This window comes from Miscanthus floridulus, chromosome 1, assembly GCF_019320115.1.
Source record: "Miscanthus floridulus cultivar M001 chromosome 1, ASM1932011v1, whole genome shotgun sequence".
Classification (NCBI taxonomy): Eukaryota; Viridiplantae; Streptophyta; class Magnoliopsida; order Poales; family Poaceae; genus Miscanthus; species Miscanthus floridulus.
Window position 1 is genome coordinate 139,509,963 of NC_089580.1, and position 18,738 is coordinate 139,528,700.

General features: G+C 44.1%; 1 protein-coding gene across 2 annotated transcripts; it reads right to left on the bottom strand.

Annotated features, from left to right (window-relative positions):
- Window positions 1-214: 214 nt before the first annotated feature.
- Window positions 215-5,229, bottom strand: LOC136495402 (guanine nucleotide-binding protein subunit gamma 4-like). Of its 2 annotated transcripts, none has more exons than XM_066491342.1 (5): window positions 4,977-5,229; window positions 2,879-2,931; window positions 1,622-1,666; window positions 1,486-1,542; window positions 215-641 (listed from the first exon to the last, which is right to left on the bottom strand). In XM_066491342.1, the coding sequence occupies exons 1-5, from the start codon at window positions 5,100-5,102 to the stop codon at window positions 341-343; spliced, it is 582 nt and encodes a 193-aa protein (XP_066347439.1). In that variant the 5' UTR covers window positions 5,103-5,229; the 3' UTR covers window positions 215-340. The 2 variants fall into 2 exon arrangements, with proteins under 2 accessions (XP_066347439.1, XP_066347445.1); XM_066491348.1 differs by having other exon boundaries at window positions 218-641; window positions 1,486-1,539.
- Between the last annotated feature and the right edge of the window lie 13,509 nt (window positions 5,230-18,738).

The window sequence follows — 18,738 nt, forward strand, 5'->3', positions numbered from 1 at the left end:
AAGTAGCCACCTTGGCAAAGTGGTATGGTGGACCTGGAACCCTTGGCAAAGTCTTTGCAAGTCTGAATTCATCTTAGTGAAACCTAAGCATATTTTGTCCTGTACGTAAAACTAGAGCTGCATGGGCATGGCCTATTCTCAGTGGAAATGTGGAATCGACGCCATTCAGCATGCAGCACGAACCAGATCAACAGCCAGTTAGCAATAGTACCCGTGTCGCCGACACTAAACAAAAAAAAAACATGCATGCTGCAAAATGCCAGTCATCCATCATCAAAACCATCGAAAATCATCATATCCGGGTAGTAGCATGCATGCACGCAAAATTTTCTCATGGCCATCATAGGCACAGGCAGCAGCGCGGGGTGCAGCAGCACGCGGCGCTGCACCTGGGGCAGGCGCAGGTGCAGTCGCACGAGCAGCGCGGGCACGGGGCGCAGCACCCGCAGCCGGCGCCGACGTACACCACGCGGCACCGGCAGCAGCAACAGCAGCAGCAGAGCTTCCTCAGCCGTGGCGCGCAGGAGCAGCTCGGCGCCGCTGGCCTCTTGAGCTGCAACGGCGGGCACCACCCGCCACCGCCACCGCCACCACCGCAGCAGCAGATCCACGAGAGGTAGTAGCTCAGGCAGCTCTTTGCTCTGCATGCATGCAAAACGCAACTTCATTCATTCATCTGCTCGGATCTGTGATTGTCAATCATTCACCCAATGCAAGCTATACTAGCTAGCAACAAACAGCAGCATCATTTGATGGTTTACTGATATAGGAGTACTCCTATTCAGTAGCTGATGGTTTCTGACGACATGTTGAGGAATAATTGAAACAATTATAGTAACAATGAGGTGACGGTTCTGAAAAGTAGCCCTTTAGATGCTCAATTAAGTGTTAGTGCAGACAACGACAAACTGATTGCTCTGGCTGACAATGTGATGTTGATGGCATGGCAGTTTAAAGTAAACGACAAGCTAATTACTCTGAAAGTTTGTAGTGCAGTACAGTGGAGGGGACGAGGGGTGCAGGCTGCAGTGGGAAAAAAACAGCAAAGATCTGATACAAGCCGTTGAAGGTGCTAGAACGTACGCTGGTGGGACTTAGGCTCGCAGATGATCACAAACTTCATAAAGCTTTAACCGAATGAATATGCACTTGCATACTTTTCAGAAAATGGACAGGTTGTTTTCTCAGTATGATACTAGACAGTAAAAATGGAGAGATATATGTGTCATCCATTTCAGTTTTAGCTGGTGTTAGTTTTGTCTTATGCCAATTTACAGAAACTGTTATCTTCCTGTACATTCTCCTACCTATAACAATGATTTTAGAATTAGGAGGTAATGATTTTTTTCTTGTACATATTAGTCTTTTTCATGTGAACTGCTAGTACTCGGGAATATATACTTGACAACAAAATAACATTACTATATACGTGTGCTAATGGTAGGAACCAACAATATTAAGAGTAGTGATGAGCAAAGGAAGTACCGGAACTTCTTTAGAAACTGCTGAGATTGATCATGGTTTCCTTTCTCTGGCTGACTGCTTTTAAACAGATAGATAATAAGAAAAATGCAGCGTTCATGCTAAGTTAAAGACAAATTCACAACCCGAAAATCCATACATCGTTAGGAATGGGTCCGGATTGCTTCCAACAAACTCATCAACCCTGCAAAGATTCATCAAAGAGAGGCAATCAACAGAGAGAATCATCTTTGGTTTCTCCACATGGTCAATATAGTATTATAGCAGCGATTTATTCAGATAGAAACCTAAAACCAGTTATCTGACCATGGCTATCTAGTACCTAATCCAAAGAACAATGGATGCGTGGACATTTGGATGAGAGTATGTTTTCTCATACTAGCATTTTGATCAGCCATTCTTGTGAAAACACTGCAAGTAAGGTAAGGTCCCCAGCTGTATAGTAGTTAGAGCAACCACAACGTAGCAATAAACCAGTCCACAGCTATTAAAATATTCTCTACAGCCTAGCCGAAACGTCGCGGGAGTGATCTTCGCTTGGCTGATATCACCGCTCAAAATAATGTTAAGGCTAATTTTTATAAGAGAAAAATATTCTTCGTGGTTGAAAAAAAACGGTTTATAAGTCAAACGCTAATAAATAGCTAAGGATACCGATGGATTGGCCATAAGAAATAAAGAAATATTAAATTCTCTCTTCTTCATCTTTCTCCTGCAGCTTTCTCTCCCTCCCTCGCTTTGGTTCCAGTCTTGCCGGCGTTGCCGCAGAGAACGCCGCCGCCATTCGCGGCCGGCGAGAGGCCGCCGCCCGGGCTTCAACGCGCACCGGCGAGGTCGTCACTTTCGATCTGGGAACACGAGAAAGTCGATCTGATTTGGGGAGGCTGATTGGAGTTGGAGACAGTCCAATCCAGACTGGGGAAGGGCGAGCGGCGGCGGTGGCTGAGAAGGAAGGACGAACGGCGGTGGCTGAGAAGGAGGGACGGGTCACGGGTAGCGGCAGCGGCGTCGTCGAGCGAAGTATCGGAGACTCGGACGGGAAGAAAAGTTAGGCGGATCGGAAGATAGATATTGTATTTTATTCCCCAGCTAAGGCCCACCATTGTGCGGTCCACTGACATAAGGCCCACATGTTTGGACAAGTACTCTCACCGTTCTGAAAAAAAATATAGAGACCGTTCGTTTGGTGGGACTTGTCGTAATCGTAAATTTCTAACTGAAATAGTATTTTTCTCCCATATAAATTAGTCAATAGTACTTGTTCACGAACCAGCGACGATACGAATGAGCCAACCGAACAGGCTGATTCTTACTTTAAACCTGGACACGACTCCCATTTTTCTAGTCAATGTATATTTTGTGGTTGCTCTGATAACAGAGTGTTTGTTGAGCTTACTCTTTGCAGCATGTGGAGGCAGCGTGGACCCCCTCAATGGAACTTATTTCGCCCTGCACCGAGGAATTTAAATCGAGCGTTTGAGGATAATAATATAATATCATTGGTAATAGTAAATACTACTGTATATATACTGGTAAGTAAAAGCCATGTGTTGAGCTGTCAACTTTTCAGGCGTTGTCTGGGTGGGATATTTTTAACACGCAGCACATTCAAAGTTTGAAGAAAACCAGCTGGGGGCCGAGCTTTCCAATATTCTAATATAACGAGATGCATACTGCAACCATATATATATATATATATACACAAACGGCCGTACGCCAGCATGTATATATTGCCATCGGCATCAATGCAACATCGTTGTTGTTGTGTTGGGAACAGAACAATCTCGTAACAAATACTCCCTCCATCCCAAATTGTAAGTCATTCCAAGAATCTTGGAGAGTCAAAGTTTTTCAAGTTTGACCAAATTTATATAACAAAATAATAATATTTATCATACCAAGTAAGTATCATTAGATTCTTCATTAGTTATATTTTCATATTATACCTATTTGATGTCATCAATCTTTGTGTTTCTCTCTATAATTTTAGTCAAACTTGAAAAAGTTTGACTCTCCAAGATTCTTGGAATGACTTACAATTTGGGATGGAGGGAGTACGTTGCCACGTTGGTAATGCATTATATATATGCATCAAGGAAGGGAGGCAAGCATGCATACACAGCAAGCTGATGGTGAGTGTGTAGTAGAACATCAGTTGTATTCGAATAAATTTGTCCGTTTAGATTAGTTATAAATTCTGACATACTGATGGAGTGATGGCACGTAGGCATGGCACCGATGCAGGGCTGTGTTTTTGCAGGCTCATCGGGCAGTTAATAGTGTGTTAATAACATATGTTTTCAGGAATATTTTATTGTATATTGCTTGGTAGCTGAGCTCTGATGAGTGAGCAGGGTGGACAGGATGAGTAGCTGGAAATGTGGAGTCATTCCCAATAACATGAGAAGCAACATAAATAATAGTATAAGACATTAAAACGAGATGGTGGCAAGCAAAGGCCAGGCTGGACGGAATTTAATTTTTCATGATGAGTTGAAGGAAGCCTGCTGTAGGCAGGCTGCTTCAACATGATTTCGCAAGTACCTGCTATAGTTTAGCGCTAATGTAGTATTATTGTGAAAGCCCGCATGCCATATGATAGGATAGGAGTAGTATTTAGGATATGCAGGTGACACAAAGGCAATAATCAAAGCGTGGGCCGGCCCTTGTATCTTCTTCTACATGTACTAGATCCTAGATCCCTTAAACCCTAGTTAGATAGATAGCCAAAAATTCAGTAGTAGTGCTTTATTATTTGAGATTGTGTGTGTGACTGCGTGAGAGAGAAGTACTCTGGAGTATATAGTATCAGCAGCAGCAGGTAGAAGAGAAGAAGAGTCGGAATCGTGGAAAATGGCAAAACGGTAGGCAAAAGGAATACTATAAAGAGCAGAATCGAGGCTTGGCACGCGCGCAAATCCATGGTACGATCCGCACGTGCCCAGAGGCAGAGAGATTAAACTGGTGACCATTAGCACAGCCAGGAGGGATTAAACTAAGCTTTCAAGTTAAACGGTCTCATCAGTCGTGCCACTACTGCTGATAGCGTTTCAGTTCTGGGGCGCCGCCCGGCCCATGGATATCAGAGGAGCCACCAGCAAGCAGCAACTGGTAATTTTGAATTTCGTTGACTACGCACACTTTGCTTATTTATCCTTGTATATCATTTGTGAATGTGATTGTTTATGCATTTTGAATCACAAAAGAGAGAGAGAGAGAGAGAGAGAGAATAGAAGGAAAAGGGCAACGCAGCTGAGCAAGGCAGCAGGAGGAACACAGCACGTTGTAGGATGTAGATAAGCTAGGTGATGCAAAACTGCAAAGGAGGCCGGAACACAGCACATTGTAGACGGTCAGTGCAGCGTAATCGAGTGTAGTGTGGGTTACTCCTATATAGAGCAATTAATATGCGAGAATCGAAGAATGGCTGATGAGTCGAAGAAGCATGCAGGTGGTAGCTTCAATTCATACTAGTCGTATTGATTGATCCGTACCTCGAGGAAGCCGATCTCCCGGTGGAGCGCGTCGACGGCGAGCTGGAGGCGGTGGCGGCCGCAGGGGTCTGGCGAGGCAGGCGGCGACTTGGGCCTCGGCGCCGCCGCCGCTGCCGCTGCCATCATCGATTCTAGCTAGCTTCTTATCCGATCCTATTGGTATATTGGAGGAACGAACGATCGACGACGACGACGAGCGAGCCCCGGCGGCCGCCTATTTAGCAGAGTGCAAGCAGCGAGGCGAGGCGGTAGTGGAGCGTGCTGCAGACGAGCACATGGAGGGAGGAGGGAGGAGGGGAAGGAAGAGGAGGAGGGGAGCGTGCAGTGCAGTGCAGTGGGACGGTGGCGGGTTGCCGTTTCGGGCGGCAATGATGGAGGGGAGAGAGGGGATAGGATCAGCGCGCTGCCTTCGTTTCTTTCCGCAATACTGCGGGCGGCTGCGGGCCTGCGGGGGAGGAGGAGGAGGAGGCCAGGTGAGCGAGCGGGAAAAGGATACGATGCAGCAATGCAAGCTCGTCGCAACACACAGCTAGCCTAGGAGTAGCTAGCTTCGCCGCCACCACTGAGACGAGACGACTGACGAGCGAGCTAGTACGAGTAGTATGAGGGCCGGGGGAAAAAGAGAGAGAGAGAGAGAGAGACTGGGGCTTGAAAGATTGTCGGGGCCGGATCTAGAGACGGACGGACGGACGGACAGAGTCACAGAGCCAGCCAGCCAGGCAGAGCCATGAGCCATCCAGGTCTCGCCGGTGGGCGGTGGGTCCGTCCGGGACGATGCGGAGGAGTACTCCTATACTGTAGCTCCCGGCCGCTACTCTCCTCTACTCGATCGCTGCCTGCCTCCGTGCTCTGCTCTCGTCTGTCGCGCTGCTACATGTGCTGATCCCCTAGCTATATACTTGGCTTTCGTCAATAAAGCCCGGCCTGGTCCTTGCAGATGATTTGTCATCACACGCTTCCTTGCCAATTATATGTGTTCCAGTTCCAGCGGGCTATCCCACACCACGGGCTAAAATCTTAGCCCTCGCTCCCTAAATGTTGTCGTTATTTGTTCGTCCGTCAAAAGTCTAACTAGATTGGTAGAAAATATTAGCATCTTTTGTATCTCAGAATAAATTTATTATAAAAATAGATCCAATAATCTATCTAATGATATTAATTATGTATCATAAATATTAATATTTTTATATTAATTTAATGAAAATTATATATTGGGAAGCGTGAACGACAGTTATTTAGGCACGAAGAGAGCAGACTCTTTGGATTACAGATTTCTCTGTTTTTCCTATAGAAATGAACTGATTTCTAATAAACTCTTATATAATTTCTTTCAATTTTAAGTGTACGTTCCAATGGGGGGCTTTCGACCCTTGATATGTTTTATGAGCAATCAAAGTTGGTAATCTTTACTTTTCTTCTAACACAATATCTATTTAAATACCTACTATTTGAGGTGAGTAAAAAAAACAAAGTTTGGGTTTCTCCACCACCGCGACGCGCCCCCTGGAGGTCGTCGCCTTGCCTCGTACTTCATGCTGAGCTTATCGAGCCGAGCCGAAGTCAAAATTATTCGAAATCAAGTCATTTTCATTATAAAGAAAAACGAGTCCAATCGGAGCACTTTTGTAACGAGCCAGCGAGGCAGCTCAACTAAGGGTGAAAACGGTCGGAACCGTCGGAAAAATCCTCTAACCTTTTTGTTTTCATATTTTTATACGGAAACAGAATTGGGATCGAGAATACTCGGTCGGAAAAAGGGAAACAGGATATTCACGACGTCTGGAACGTTACAATGTGGTCGGGTACACGTCGTTAAAGGTTGGGACCGGTAGATTAAATCGGGAACACCGACTCACGCAACCACTTCAAAAGTGTAGCTCGACACAACAGATTCAGTAATCACATCGTGACATCAATATAATACAAACAAGGCTCCATCACAAACTGACATTAGATAGCTGTGAACGCGCGGTTCCAATTCCAAATAACTGGAAATATTAGATAAACATAACGCCAAATACGGTATTCTACCGTGGGAACGTTCCCGGTAAAATACGGGATCTGCGAAAACGGTCAGGAAAACAACTTACCTGTGAATTGAATTCGTTTTCGTTTGTACCGAACTTTTTTCTAGGAATTTCGCTTGCCGAGTAAATGGTATTCGATCGGTTATACGGGGAAACGGTGGTGCCGGTCTGTATGGGATTTTCCCTTTTCATCCCTGAGCTCAACGAGCTTTTTGTCCAGTCTAGGCTAGTATAGGAGACGACGACCGACGTCCCCGGCCAAGCACATATCAAGGCGTTCCTCTCACGCTTCGGCTCGGCCACCGGTCGCCGGCATCCGCGTCGCAGGTGCCCAGGCCAACGGCTGGCTTCTCCTTATTCCGTCGTCTCTGTGTGTGCGATTGTTCATTCAGTCAGTCGTTGGTTCTGGCCATTGAAAACTTGTTTGATCTCATCTCGTGCACTGATGACTGTTGTTCAGCTATGGCTTTTTGCAAAGATTAATTGGTAGAATCTGAGGTCCCCTTATCTGAGCTGATGCTCTGAAATTGACTGCTGATCCATTATCTATTTTTGAGCAATAAAGACCTACATCCATTAAGATCTACCTGTTTCTTTGAACACGTCGAATATTATTGTGTTCTGAAGATAGAGACCTTCAATCTGCATGTCAATGTGAACTCATTCTTTGATATGATTGGACAAAAATGTTGCAATTATATGTACCATATGATTTGTATTGGTGGTTTAAAAAAATATTATGACCACGTTCATCTTATTTATATTTGGTCTATTTTCTATCAAATAGTAACAAAATGGTATACAAAATGATATCTATGATTGAACTTGACTACATACAGAACATTAAACAATTTATAGACAATAAAATAGTCAGTCCATTATACAGTGTTGTCTTTTTAAGCCGGTCAGATTTGAGGCTCGACGACCCCTCTGTGCTTGAACATGCCTGCCCCAAACGACCGGTGTTGTTTGACGACAAGGAAAAGGCAAAAGTCATTAAAGAAACAGTAGCCCTAGCAGGATTAGGCCCTTGTTTAGTGGCTCATCTTAAAGTTTACTCCCTATCACATCGGATGTTTGGACACATGCATGAAGTATTAAATATAGACTAAGAAAATAACTAATTACATAGATTATGACTAATTTGCTAGACGTATTTTTTAAGCATAATTAGTCCATGATTTGACAATGTGTTGCTATACTAAACATGTGCTAATGACAGATTAGTTAGGCTCAATAAAATCGTTTTACGGATTACTAAGAACTTACGTAATTTATTTTATTATTACTGTCCAAACGTTTTTGATGGACACCCCGATGCCGACGTGACGTCCTTAGACTTCACCCCCTGGAACCGTTCTAGTACTAGTGTTGGGTGCTGCTAGTCGAGATGGTTTCTCTGTCTTTGCTTGGCAGTGATGGAACAGTGATACGGGCTAGCTAGGATGAGAGGTCCCTGGAGTCTCACGGTAGTGGCTCTCCTATGGTCATGTTCGTTCGAATTTATCAGCCTGTTTATCGGCTACAGTATTTTTCTCTCACAACGAAACAGTTTCAGCCGACTTTTCAACCGGTTTTAATACCAACCGATCCGCGCTACCACAGTACGTATAGCGTCGTGCCTGCACCTTCCAGCAGGCTAGGCCGTTCCGTTCCGACCCAACGGTGCCCTGGACTGGGCTGGATGGATCAGTGGATGACTGCATGTGGATCACGTTCACATCGCGATATATCGTACAGTACGTACGAGTACGCCGCCTGCCCGCCGTGCGCCGTACGCGGGGGTCGTTCGTTCGTTACGTCACGTCAACGCGACCTCGGGACCGCTACTAGCTAGCCTACCACTTGCGCTAGTGTCCCGGCCAGTGTAGGCGTCGTCGCTCGTCGGCACATGCAGCATGCCAGCATGTACGTCGGTACGTATACTCCACTAATGTGACTGTAGCATGCAGGACAGCAGGAGGGCTAACATGCACGCGCTCATGCAGTGCAGTGCAGTGCTGCTCTGCTCTGCTTGCCACTTTGCCAGAGATCGAGAGAGATCCAACGACAGAGAGAGGACATCGATCAAATGCACTGCACTAGCATGGGGTGCTTGACTTCTTATTTGATCATTTATCTTATTCAAAAAATTTATATAAATATTATTTATTTTATTATGACCTATTTTTATCATTATAGATACTTTAATAATGATTTGTTTATTTTATTATTTGTATAAAAAATAAATAAATAAACGACACTTTCGATGAACGGAGGGAGCAGTACGCAGCAGTTGTGTCCGCTCTAGACGTCGTTTCGGAGGTTAAGGGGGCGTTTGGTTCTTTAGTCGCTTCTAAAATTCAAGAGCATTAAATATAGATTAATTATAAAACCAATTACATAGATGGAGGCTAATTTGCGAGACGATTTTTTAAATCTAATTAATCTGTCATTAGCACATATTTACTGTAGCACCATGTTGTCAAATCATGGCCTAATTAGACTTAAAAGATTCGTCTCGCAAATTAGTCGCAAGTTGTGCAATTAGTTTCGTAATTAGTCTATATTTAATACTCCATGCATGTATCCAAACATTCGACGTGACATGAATTTTAGGAGGGACTGCAGTAACCAAACAAGGCCTAATGCTAGCGGCCAGAATCATGCATGGTAACAGGCAAATCGATACTACGTCTTGCCTCGATGATGCCTGGAATTTCGAAGTCAGCATCGCTCGCTGTAGCGTGATGATTGGATGCTCGAAGACTCTCTCTCTCTCTGCGTCGGCAGATTCAGAATTTTTTTTAATTTTAACGCTTTTTGGAAACTAATTTGAAACCAAACATGGTTGGATTTTTTTTTTAAAAAAAACTAACATTTTTGGCCGCGCCTATTGCCCTGGCGCGGCCATATGCTTGTGTCGCGCCATGCATGGTGGCGCGGCAGATGGCTGACGTGGCGGGGACCGGAGTCGCTGACCGCTGACGGGACAGGGCCTGCCGCACCACCGATCTTGGCGCGGCACTCCCGCGCCCTGATCCATGGCGCGGCAGAGCCGAATAAAACCGACGCGGCCAGTCCCGGCCCCGCCCGGCCCTCCATTGCCACCTCCCTTCCCTTCCATTCCTCGGCCACCTCTCTCCCTCCTCGTCCTCGTGCAAGGTAACGACACACATTTTATTTTCGTTTCAATGGTGGATAGATATATTATGAATGGGAGCTATTATTTAGTTAGAAGTATGTTTACCATGTATATTTTTGTTGCTCTAATTGTCGGTTATATTATTTTAGTTGCATTGCAAATGATTATATTTTACAATAATTTGCGTTGTTTTGATTGATGTTTAATTTAAACTGTTTTATTAGATGGAAGACATGTTTCGGGAGCAGTTATGGCGAAAACAGGGTCGTCCTAGAGAATTGTACCCCGATGAGTCTAGCAAAGATGCCCCCGTCCCTCCTGAACTCCCAGTCCCTAACTGTGACTGTGGTCGTCCGGTCGACGTGTTTCAATCGAGACATCCAGACACAGCGGCTCGTTGCTTCTACACGTGCAGTCGTTTTAATGTAAGTAACTGTTTCTGTATGTTTTTTTCTTCTTCATTTGTATTACTAGGTTACTAATATTTTGTTGGAATTTTGTTGTGTAGGCCTATGAGAGGTGTTTTTTCTTTCAGTGGATCGACGGTGCAGACAAGTTTGACCCTAGGTACCTCCTTTTCGACGATTAGTGGAGAGGGCGACATCCACGAGAGCACTTCGAGCGGTGGGTTCCACCTCCCCCTAACCCCCCTCCAATGACGGCTAAGGAGAAGCACTTAGCCGTAGTTAGACGACTCAATGAACCTTCTCTATGCCATTGCGGAGACCGAGCCATGATAAACCCTAACAATACGTTGGAGTTTGTGTGTCCAAACAAGCATGAAGTAAGTGCAAAGTGTATGTGTTGAAATGTTGAGCTATATGAGTCATGTACTAATGTCATGTTATTTAGGTGTGATGAAGTGTTGTTTCAAGGAGTGGTTGTATGATCCTAAGAACAGATGGCCTAAAGAACCTCCAAAAGCAAAGCAAAAGAAGAAAGAAAGGTTAATTTATAAAGCACCGCCAGTCAAGTGCGAATGTGGTGTTAAATCTAACTACGGTTAGTCCCTTCGGAGCTTGGAATAGGCCATTATTGCGGCCATATGATTGACTATGATGAGGTTGGTTATTTTTGTGGTAACCATGGAATCGTATTTTGTTTCTTTTGCTAAGACATATTTGATATAATTTATCGTTTGAACAGAGCACTAGGAAATGTAGGTGGGAATGTTATAATGGTCAAGCTAAGTTCTTGGATGAACTAAAGGGGAAGCAAGTAATTGTACGAAAGAGGGAATATGGACCTGACTACGTCAACCTTTTCGTTAAACATCACAAAGAGAAGATGCGTGAGTTTGCTAGACAGCGCAGTATTTGTAACCCGATCGACATTGGGCTTGTCAAATGGGGATTGGAGAGACAGATGACATTAGAGGAGGAGAGGGCAAGGAAGGAGGCAAGGGAGGAGACAAGAGTACAGATGCAGGTCTTGAACGAGCATGTTGTTTCATTATGTGCCAGTTAGTACTTCGAAGCCTTTTTCTGTTGCCTGATTTTAAATGTAATATAGTTGCGTTGCTAACTGATTGTATTTTATACATGAAGGGATTGGATGCAGCGAGGACCATGTTGAAGAGGTGGCTCGTGCAAGGTACGAGGAAAAGAAGTTAGATGAGCACAGAAAGCGAGTTGGTCGCATCGTTGAATTCTCATAGTTGTACCCACGAACCCTACAGGCCATGATCATATGAGAGCAAGGGGCATGCATGATCTGGGGGACATTGCAACTGCACTCTACCTTTTTAAGATCAACTCGATAGTTTCGTCCACCATAACGTTCGCCGCCCAAGCTTGTGCCACCCTTGCCCCGTACACTAAAGATATGGCGGCGGGGTCCATACGGCTCGGCGGTGTGCTGCTTGGCCAATTCCTCGGCCTCCTTCAAATGTGTAGGATCTACAGGAAGATAAAGGAGGCCTAGAGGGGGGTGAATAGGCCTATAAAAATTTAACTCAAAACTCTATCAGAACAGAGGGCGGCACTGCTGATCTTCGAAAACAAATCTAACATAGCTGTGATTTTACAGAGATGAACCTGACCCCAATAGCTACATAATCCTGCAATAGAAAGATAAGATCCAGCTTGAAGACTGAATACCATAGAAACTTCACACAAGAGTGGATCGAGCAACCAAACCCTAGCACCAGCTACCAAAGAGCTAAACCAGCAAGTAAACAAGATGAAGCACACGAGACACAAAATTTATCTCGTGGTTCAGCTCACCACAAAGGTTTGCCTAGGTCCACATTGTTGAGAAAGCCACAAAAGGCTTGAGCTTGCCACTAAGGCTTGCCTTACCCTCGTTCTCAAATCAAGAGAATAAACTCTTGAAGTGAGAGGTGATTTCTTAGCTCTGAGAATGAGGTTACAAACCTCCCAAGGCTGCCACACGAGTTGGCAAGACCAAGGGCAACGCTTAGCTGGCTAGGAGCAAGCTCCAAGAGTAACAAACCCTAGAACTGCCGGCCAAACATGAACCAAATGCTCTTAGACTTTAGGAATCAGTGAATCAGCTCTCCAATTGAGTTTTGCTACCTTTTCTCTCAAGTTTTGATAGTTAGAATCAAGGATTTGCTTGAGGAATGGAGCAATAATGGAGGAGAGAGGGTGAGCTTTGGTTCTGTTCTGTTTTGAGCAGAATGACTGAGTGAAGTGGATGACTGTTGTGGGCTAGGCCTAAAGGGTATAAATACCCCTTGGGTCCAACGGTTAGTTAAGGGTGGCACTGTCGCTCTTAACAGGGCGGCACTGTCGCCCTAGCCAAAATAGGTAAGTTGAGGTGAAATTTGGCTGACTGTTTTGACTAGGTGAGAAGATGTAAATCTGAGAATTTGAGCATCTAGTTCAACAGTTGACAACTGTCCTAAAATCCCTCTTAATAGTACGGCTTTCCCTAAACTCAATTTCAAAACATAAAAGAATTTAAACCTCCTTTAAGCTAGGTCTAGCCACCTTTTGTAACCCCAATAGCTACATAATCCTGCAATAGAAAGATAAGATCCAGCTTGAAGACTGAATACCATAGAAACTTCACACAAGAGTGGATCGAGCAACCAAACCCTAGCACCAGCTACCAAAGAGCTAAACCAGCAAGTAAACAAGATGAAGCACACGAGACACAAAATTTATCTCGTGGTTCAGCTCACCACAAAGGTTTGCCTAGGTCCACATTGTTGAGAAAGCCACAAAAGGCTTGAGCTTGCCACTAAGGCTTGCCTTACCCTCGTTCTCAAATCAAGAGAATAAACTCTTGAAGTGAGAGGTGATTTCTTAGCTCTGAGAATGAGGTTACAAACCTCCCAAGGCTGCCACACGAGTTGGCAAGACCAAGGGCAACGCTTAGCTGGCTAGGAGCAAGCTCCAAGAGTAACAAACCCTAGAACTATCGGCCAAACAGTGAACCAAATGCTCTTAGACTTTAGGAATCAGTGAATCAGCTCTCCAATTGAGTTTTGCTACCTTTTCTCTCAAGTTTTGATAGTTAGAATCAAGGATTTGCTTGAGGAATGGAGCAATAATGGAGGAGAGAGGGTGAGCTTTGGTTCTGTTCTGTTTTGAGCAGAATGACTGAGTGAAGTGGATGACTGTTGTGGGCTAGGCCTAAAGGGTATAAATACCCCTTGGGTCCAACGGTTAGTTAAGGGTGGCACTGTCGCTCTTAACAGGGCGGCACTGTCGCCCTAGCCAAAATAGGTAAGTTGAGGTGAAATTTGGCTGACTGTTTTGACTAGGTGAGAAGATGTAAATCTGAGAATTTGAGCATCTAGTTCAACAGTTGACAACTGTCCTAAAATCCCTCTTAATAGTACGGCTTTCCCTAAACTCAATTTCAAAACATAAAAGAATTTAAACCTCCTTTAAGCTAGGTCTAGCCACCTTTTGTAATTAGGACACCTGCAACCTGTACATCATCCTCATTTTTCGATTCCCTGCTTGTCATCTCGATAAATCTCATTAGTCCTCTAATTTGGTGGTCATCAATGCCAAAACCCACAATAGGACTTGATTGCACTTACAATCTCCCCCTTTTTGGTGATTGATGACAACCCAATTAGAGCTTTCAAAAGATATGAAATCTAAACTGAGATTTTTCGAACCTAGGGTGTAGGAGCCTCCCCCTAAATATGTGAATAGAGATTTGAATTCTCAATTTGGCATGAAAGGCCACGATTCACATTTTAGGTGTGATGGGAACCTCCCCCTACATCCATGCCTGCTGTGGGGTGCTGAACAAGGTGTCACAGGAATAAATGTGATACATATGATAAGGTTATATCAGCTCAAGCACACAAGACCCTGGCTGATACAGCACAGGGCGACACTGCCGGCCTCAGAGGGCGGCACTGTCATCCTGACTATATCGGTCAGGTAGCAATCAGGTTCCTACAGCAGATCATATGAATATAAAATAATCTAAACTCAGAATATGACAAGCTAAAACAGTAACCATGAATACATGTCCATATCCGAAGCAAATTAAGTCATAAAGTAGCTTATTTCATAAAATAGAGTTTTGAGCGACTCTCAAACTCACAACCTAACAACTACTCTCATAGGATCTGGATATAAAGCACAGCTACAGAGAACTCATGGCGTCAAAAATCTGCTGACCCCTCTAATTTTCTCCCCCTTTGGTATCAAGTACCAAAAAGAAAGAAAAAGAAGAAAAGTCACTTGTCACTGTCGGAGTCAACTGCGGGCACGTCCTGCGACATGGGTGTGTAAAGTGAAGCAGTGCTGAACATCGCAGAGGAGATGCCCCAGCTAAGTAGAAGGACCTGGCTGATCCGTCGAAGGACGCGGTCTCCTAGAATATGTGTGAAACAAGGCTGCCTGAACCTGTGGATCGGCCTCTGTGGAGTGAATCTCTGCACCAAGGTCCTACTGCCTTTGGGGCTACTCAAAATGCTGCCCTTGTGAGTACCCATAGTACTAACTAAACAGCTCATATGAGTGCCCATACTGCTGATCATCTGGCTATTCATAATGGTGCTCATGTGGCTGATCCTGCTCCTCATCAGAGGAAGAAAGGCGAGGCAAGTTAGGAAACTGAGGTGAAGACTGCACTGGTGGAAGGGGTGGCAGCTCCACCATCTCCATAGCATGCCTCACTGCTTCCCTATTTTCCATTCTATCCTCAGAAGCAGTCTATGAAGCATATGCACAATGAGCAAAGATTGCCTTCATCCATGCACTCATCTTCCCCTACTTTGACTTCTTCTTTTGTTTCCTAGCCCTGGATGGCTCAGGAACATCTCTATGTGTAGCTCCAGAAGAGTGAAAGTCTGCTGCCCCACTATCTCCATGTCCTCTAGAACAAGTGCGCTGAGTAGCTGACCCAAGTCCCCCTAAGCCACCATAGGTCTTTTTTATCTTGTAAACAGTGTGCTCACAATCCTTAAGGAACCACATGCTAGTCACTCTCTCAATCACAAACATGAGGTAAGGAGCATAGGGCATAGATCTCCTCCCATCATCCATGGCATATGCTAGCTCAACCCAAATAAACCTTGGAACATTAAAATTTTCACTACTGGGAAATCTAGACAATACATTAGTGATGTAGCCATTCAAATCTGTTGCATTGTCTTTGGGATTAAGAGTGATCCTGAAAAGATTGTTCATGATGTAATAGAAGCTCTTGAGCTTGGTCCTTGACCAATTAGGAACTACAAGATTTTGATTCTCCCACATGAAGCTTACTTCCATTGGCTCAAGACGACTGTTCATTATGAATCCTCTCATATCCCCTGTGGATGTGTCCAAAACCAAGAATACGACTAGAAGGTGACAAAATCAATGCGATAATATCACCCATCAGTCATCCAATGAAGCTCATCCACTTTCCTATTCCAATAGTAAGTGGCATAGAACTGTGCAAGAATCTCCCTATTCCAATCATGCCTGAAACTCATGATATCTGTCATCTCAAAGTGGTCACAGGTCTTGATGGCTGCAGCAAACCCATGATCATCCCTACTCTCCAAGTCACCAAAATCAATGTACTACATCTTGCTAATCTAGCCCTTTGGCTTAAACAGGATGGCTGTGCCATAAAAATCAGATTGGAAAGCATTCCAAAATCTATAATCAATGCCACTGGACCTATTAGAGGAGTAAGGATCAATCTCTCTAGCTTCACCTGTCTTCTTCCAACTCATGGAATAATAAAAAACTATATGATTGTCACTGTTTTGGGGAGGATTGAGGTTGAACCCATCAGTGTTTTCTCTCATGTAACTGCTATCAAACTCTGAAATGTGTAGAGGAGAATCAGGCCACACACTGAATGGTCATTCCCATCCTCTGAATTCTTTCTTCTTCAGCAAGGTCTTCATCAAGATTTCTGTCACTAGGGAATATAGCTTGCCTGTCCCCTGCCTCTCTTGACCTTTTGCTTAGTTGACTAGCACCTACCTTTTCCCTCGGTCCATCTATGCAATTAAATGAGACTTGATAAGAAACTATATAAGATAATGAGCTTAGAAACAGTTGCAAGCAGGTTTTAACAAGAAAAAGAATTTTGAAAATGACACAGGAAGCTTTGTTGGATTTGGAATTAGCATGGTAGGACGACACTGCCGCCCCTGAGGCCGACACTGCCACCCTCAGTTGCTTCTCTAGTTCATTTTGAACTTTCTCGTTCTGGTTAAATTCTACTTCCAACAGTGTCTATTCATCATCATAATTTCATAATCACAGTCTAAATAAAAAAAATATGAAACCCTAGTCATAGATTTGAAAGATTGAGTATGAAAAACTTTAGAAACAATTTTTGATAAATGAATCCAATCCATTCTGAACTTCATCAGATTAATGAGATCGAGTATAGCAGTTAGAATCTGCTAGGGGTACCATTAATGGTCCCATGGGTGGCATTGCCGCTCTCCCCAAAATCATCCAACTGGTGAAATTCAAAATCATTTCGATTTACTCATCAAAAACCTTTCTAAACCCTTCATACTCTCCCTAGAAACAAGAATCTATGACTAAAACTTTCACATTGCATAGATTGAATGGGGTTAGGGTTTCACCTTGCTTCCAAAACGATGGAATGGAGGAAGAAGAGGAGAAAGGGCTCAGCCAGGAGCTTCCTGCAGGAGGCTAGCGACGAGGAGACTTGGCTGGCTGTAGGGGCAGGCACTACCTGGGCTGGCAGACCGCAAGGAATGGCGATGGAGCGTGCTTGAGAGAGAAAGAGAGAGAAGCACTGGGCATCGGCGTCGGCTGGGAGAGAAGGAAAGAGTTGGGTTGGGGGCCAGAGAATGAAATAGATAGAAGAAAACGGGCCTCGCAACCCAGTCAAAATTAGCAGAAAACGGGCCCAGTTTTTAGAGGGTGGCACTACCGGACCATAATGGGCGGCGCTGCCGCCCTGCAAATTTTGCAGGAATTACGCTGAAACTTTATGACCTCCTTTACCTCAGATATGGATGTATATTACCTAAATATCATGACCAATAAGCAATCAACAATATAGACAATGGTCATGACACTTAGTTGGCCTTTTGAAATGGTTTTGAAACAGAATATAATATCCTTTTAAATCATTTTCCTATGTCGCTACGTTGTCAAACCGAGGTGTGCCATATTTCAAACCACGTTACGAGAATCAAGTATATTTAGCTCACTTCAGCAAAGTACAAAACCTTAACTCATTGAGAGGCTTAGTGAAGATATCGGCTAGTTGTTTTTCGGTGCTCACATGACTAATTTCGATATCTCCTTTGGTTTTGTGGTCTCTCAGGAAATGATGTCGGGTGTCTATATGTTTGGTTCTTGAGTGGCTTATGGGATTATTTGCAAGCTTTATGGCACTTTCATTGTCACACAAGAGTGGGATTTTGGTAAATTGACATCCAAAATCATGAAGGGTTTGCCTCATTCCAAAGTAGTTGAGCACAACATGCACCAGCTACAACATACTCGGCCTCAGTGGTGGAAAGGGCTACACAATTTTACTTCTTTGAACTCCAAGACACTAGAGACTGTCTAAGGAATTGACATGTCCCCGAAGTGCTTTTTCTATCTACCTTGCAACCGGCATAATCGGAATCCGAATAGCCAAGTAGATTGAACTTGGAGCCCTTGGGATACCACAAGCCAAGGTTAGTAGTGTGTACTAAATATCTCAAGATTCTTTTAACAACCACTAAATGACACTCTTTCGGGTTGGCTTGAAATCTAGCACACATGCACACACTAAGCATTATGTCCGACCTAGATGCACATAAGTAAAGTAGAGAGCCGATCATGGAGCAATATACCTTGATGTCTATGGCTTTCCCTTCTTCATTTAGATCAAGATGTCCATTGGTTGGCATGTGAGTTTTGATAGGCTTGGCATTCACCATGTCGAACTTTTTAAGCATATCATGGGTGTACTTGGTTTGGCTAATGAACGTCCCTTCCTTCATTTGCTTGATTTGAAATCCAAAGAAGAACTTCAGCTCACCCACCATAGGACATCTCAAATCTCTTAGTCATGATCCTACTAAACTCATCACAATACACATGGTTAGTACTACCAAATATTATGTCATCGACATATATTTGGCACACAAATATATCATTTCCAACTTTGTGAGTAAAGAGTGTAGGGTCAAGCT

What these genes read in the sequence shown, in the direction of transcription:
- LOC136495402 (XM_066491342.1), bottom strand. Translation starts at nt 5,102, where the DNA reads ATGATGGCAGCGGCAGCGGCGGCGGCGCCGAGGCCCAAGTCGCCGCCT. An exon ending in GGGAGATCGGCTTCCTCGAG is followed by an intron (nt 2,932 to 4,976) that starts GTACGGATCAAT and finishes TCCTCGGTGCAG; the next exon opens with GGCGAAATAAGTTCCATTGA. An exon ending in GCCTCCACATGCTGCAAAGA is followed by an intron (nt 1,667 to 2,878) that starts GTAAGCTCAACA and finishes GAATCTTTGCAG; the next exon opens with GGTTGATGAGTTTGTTGGAA.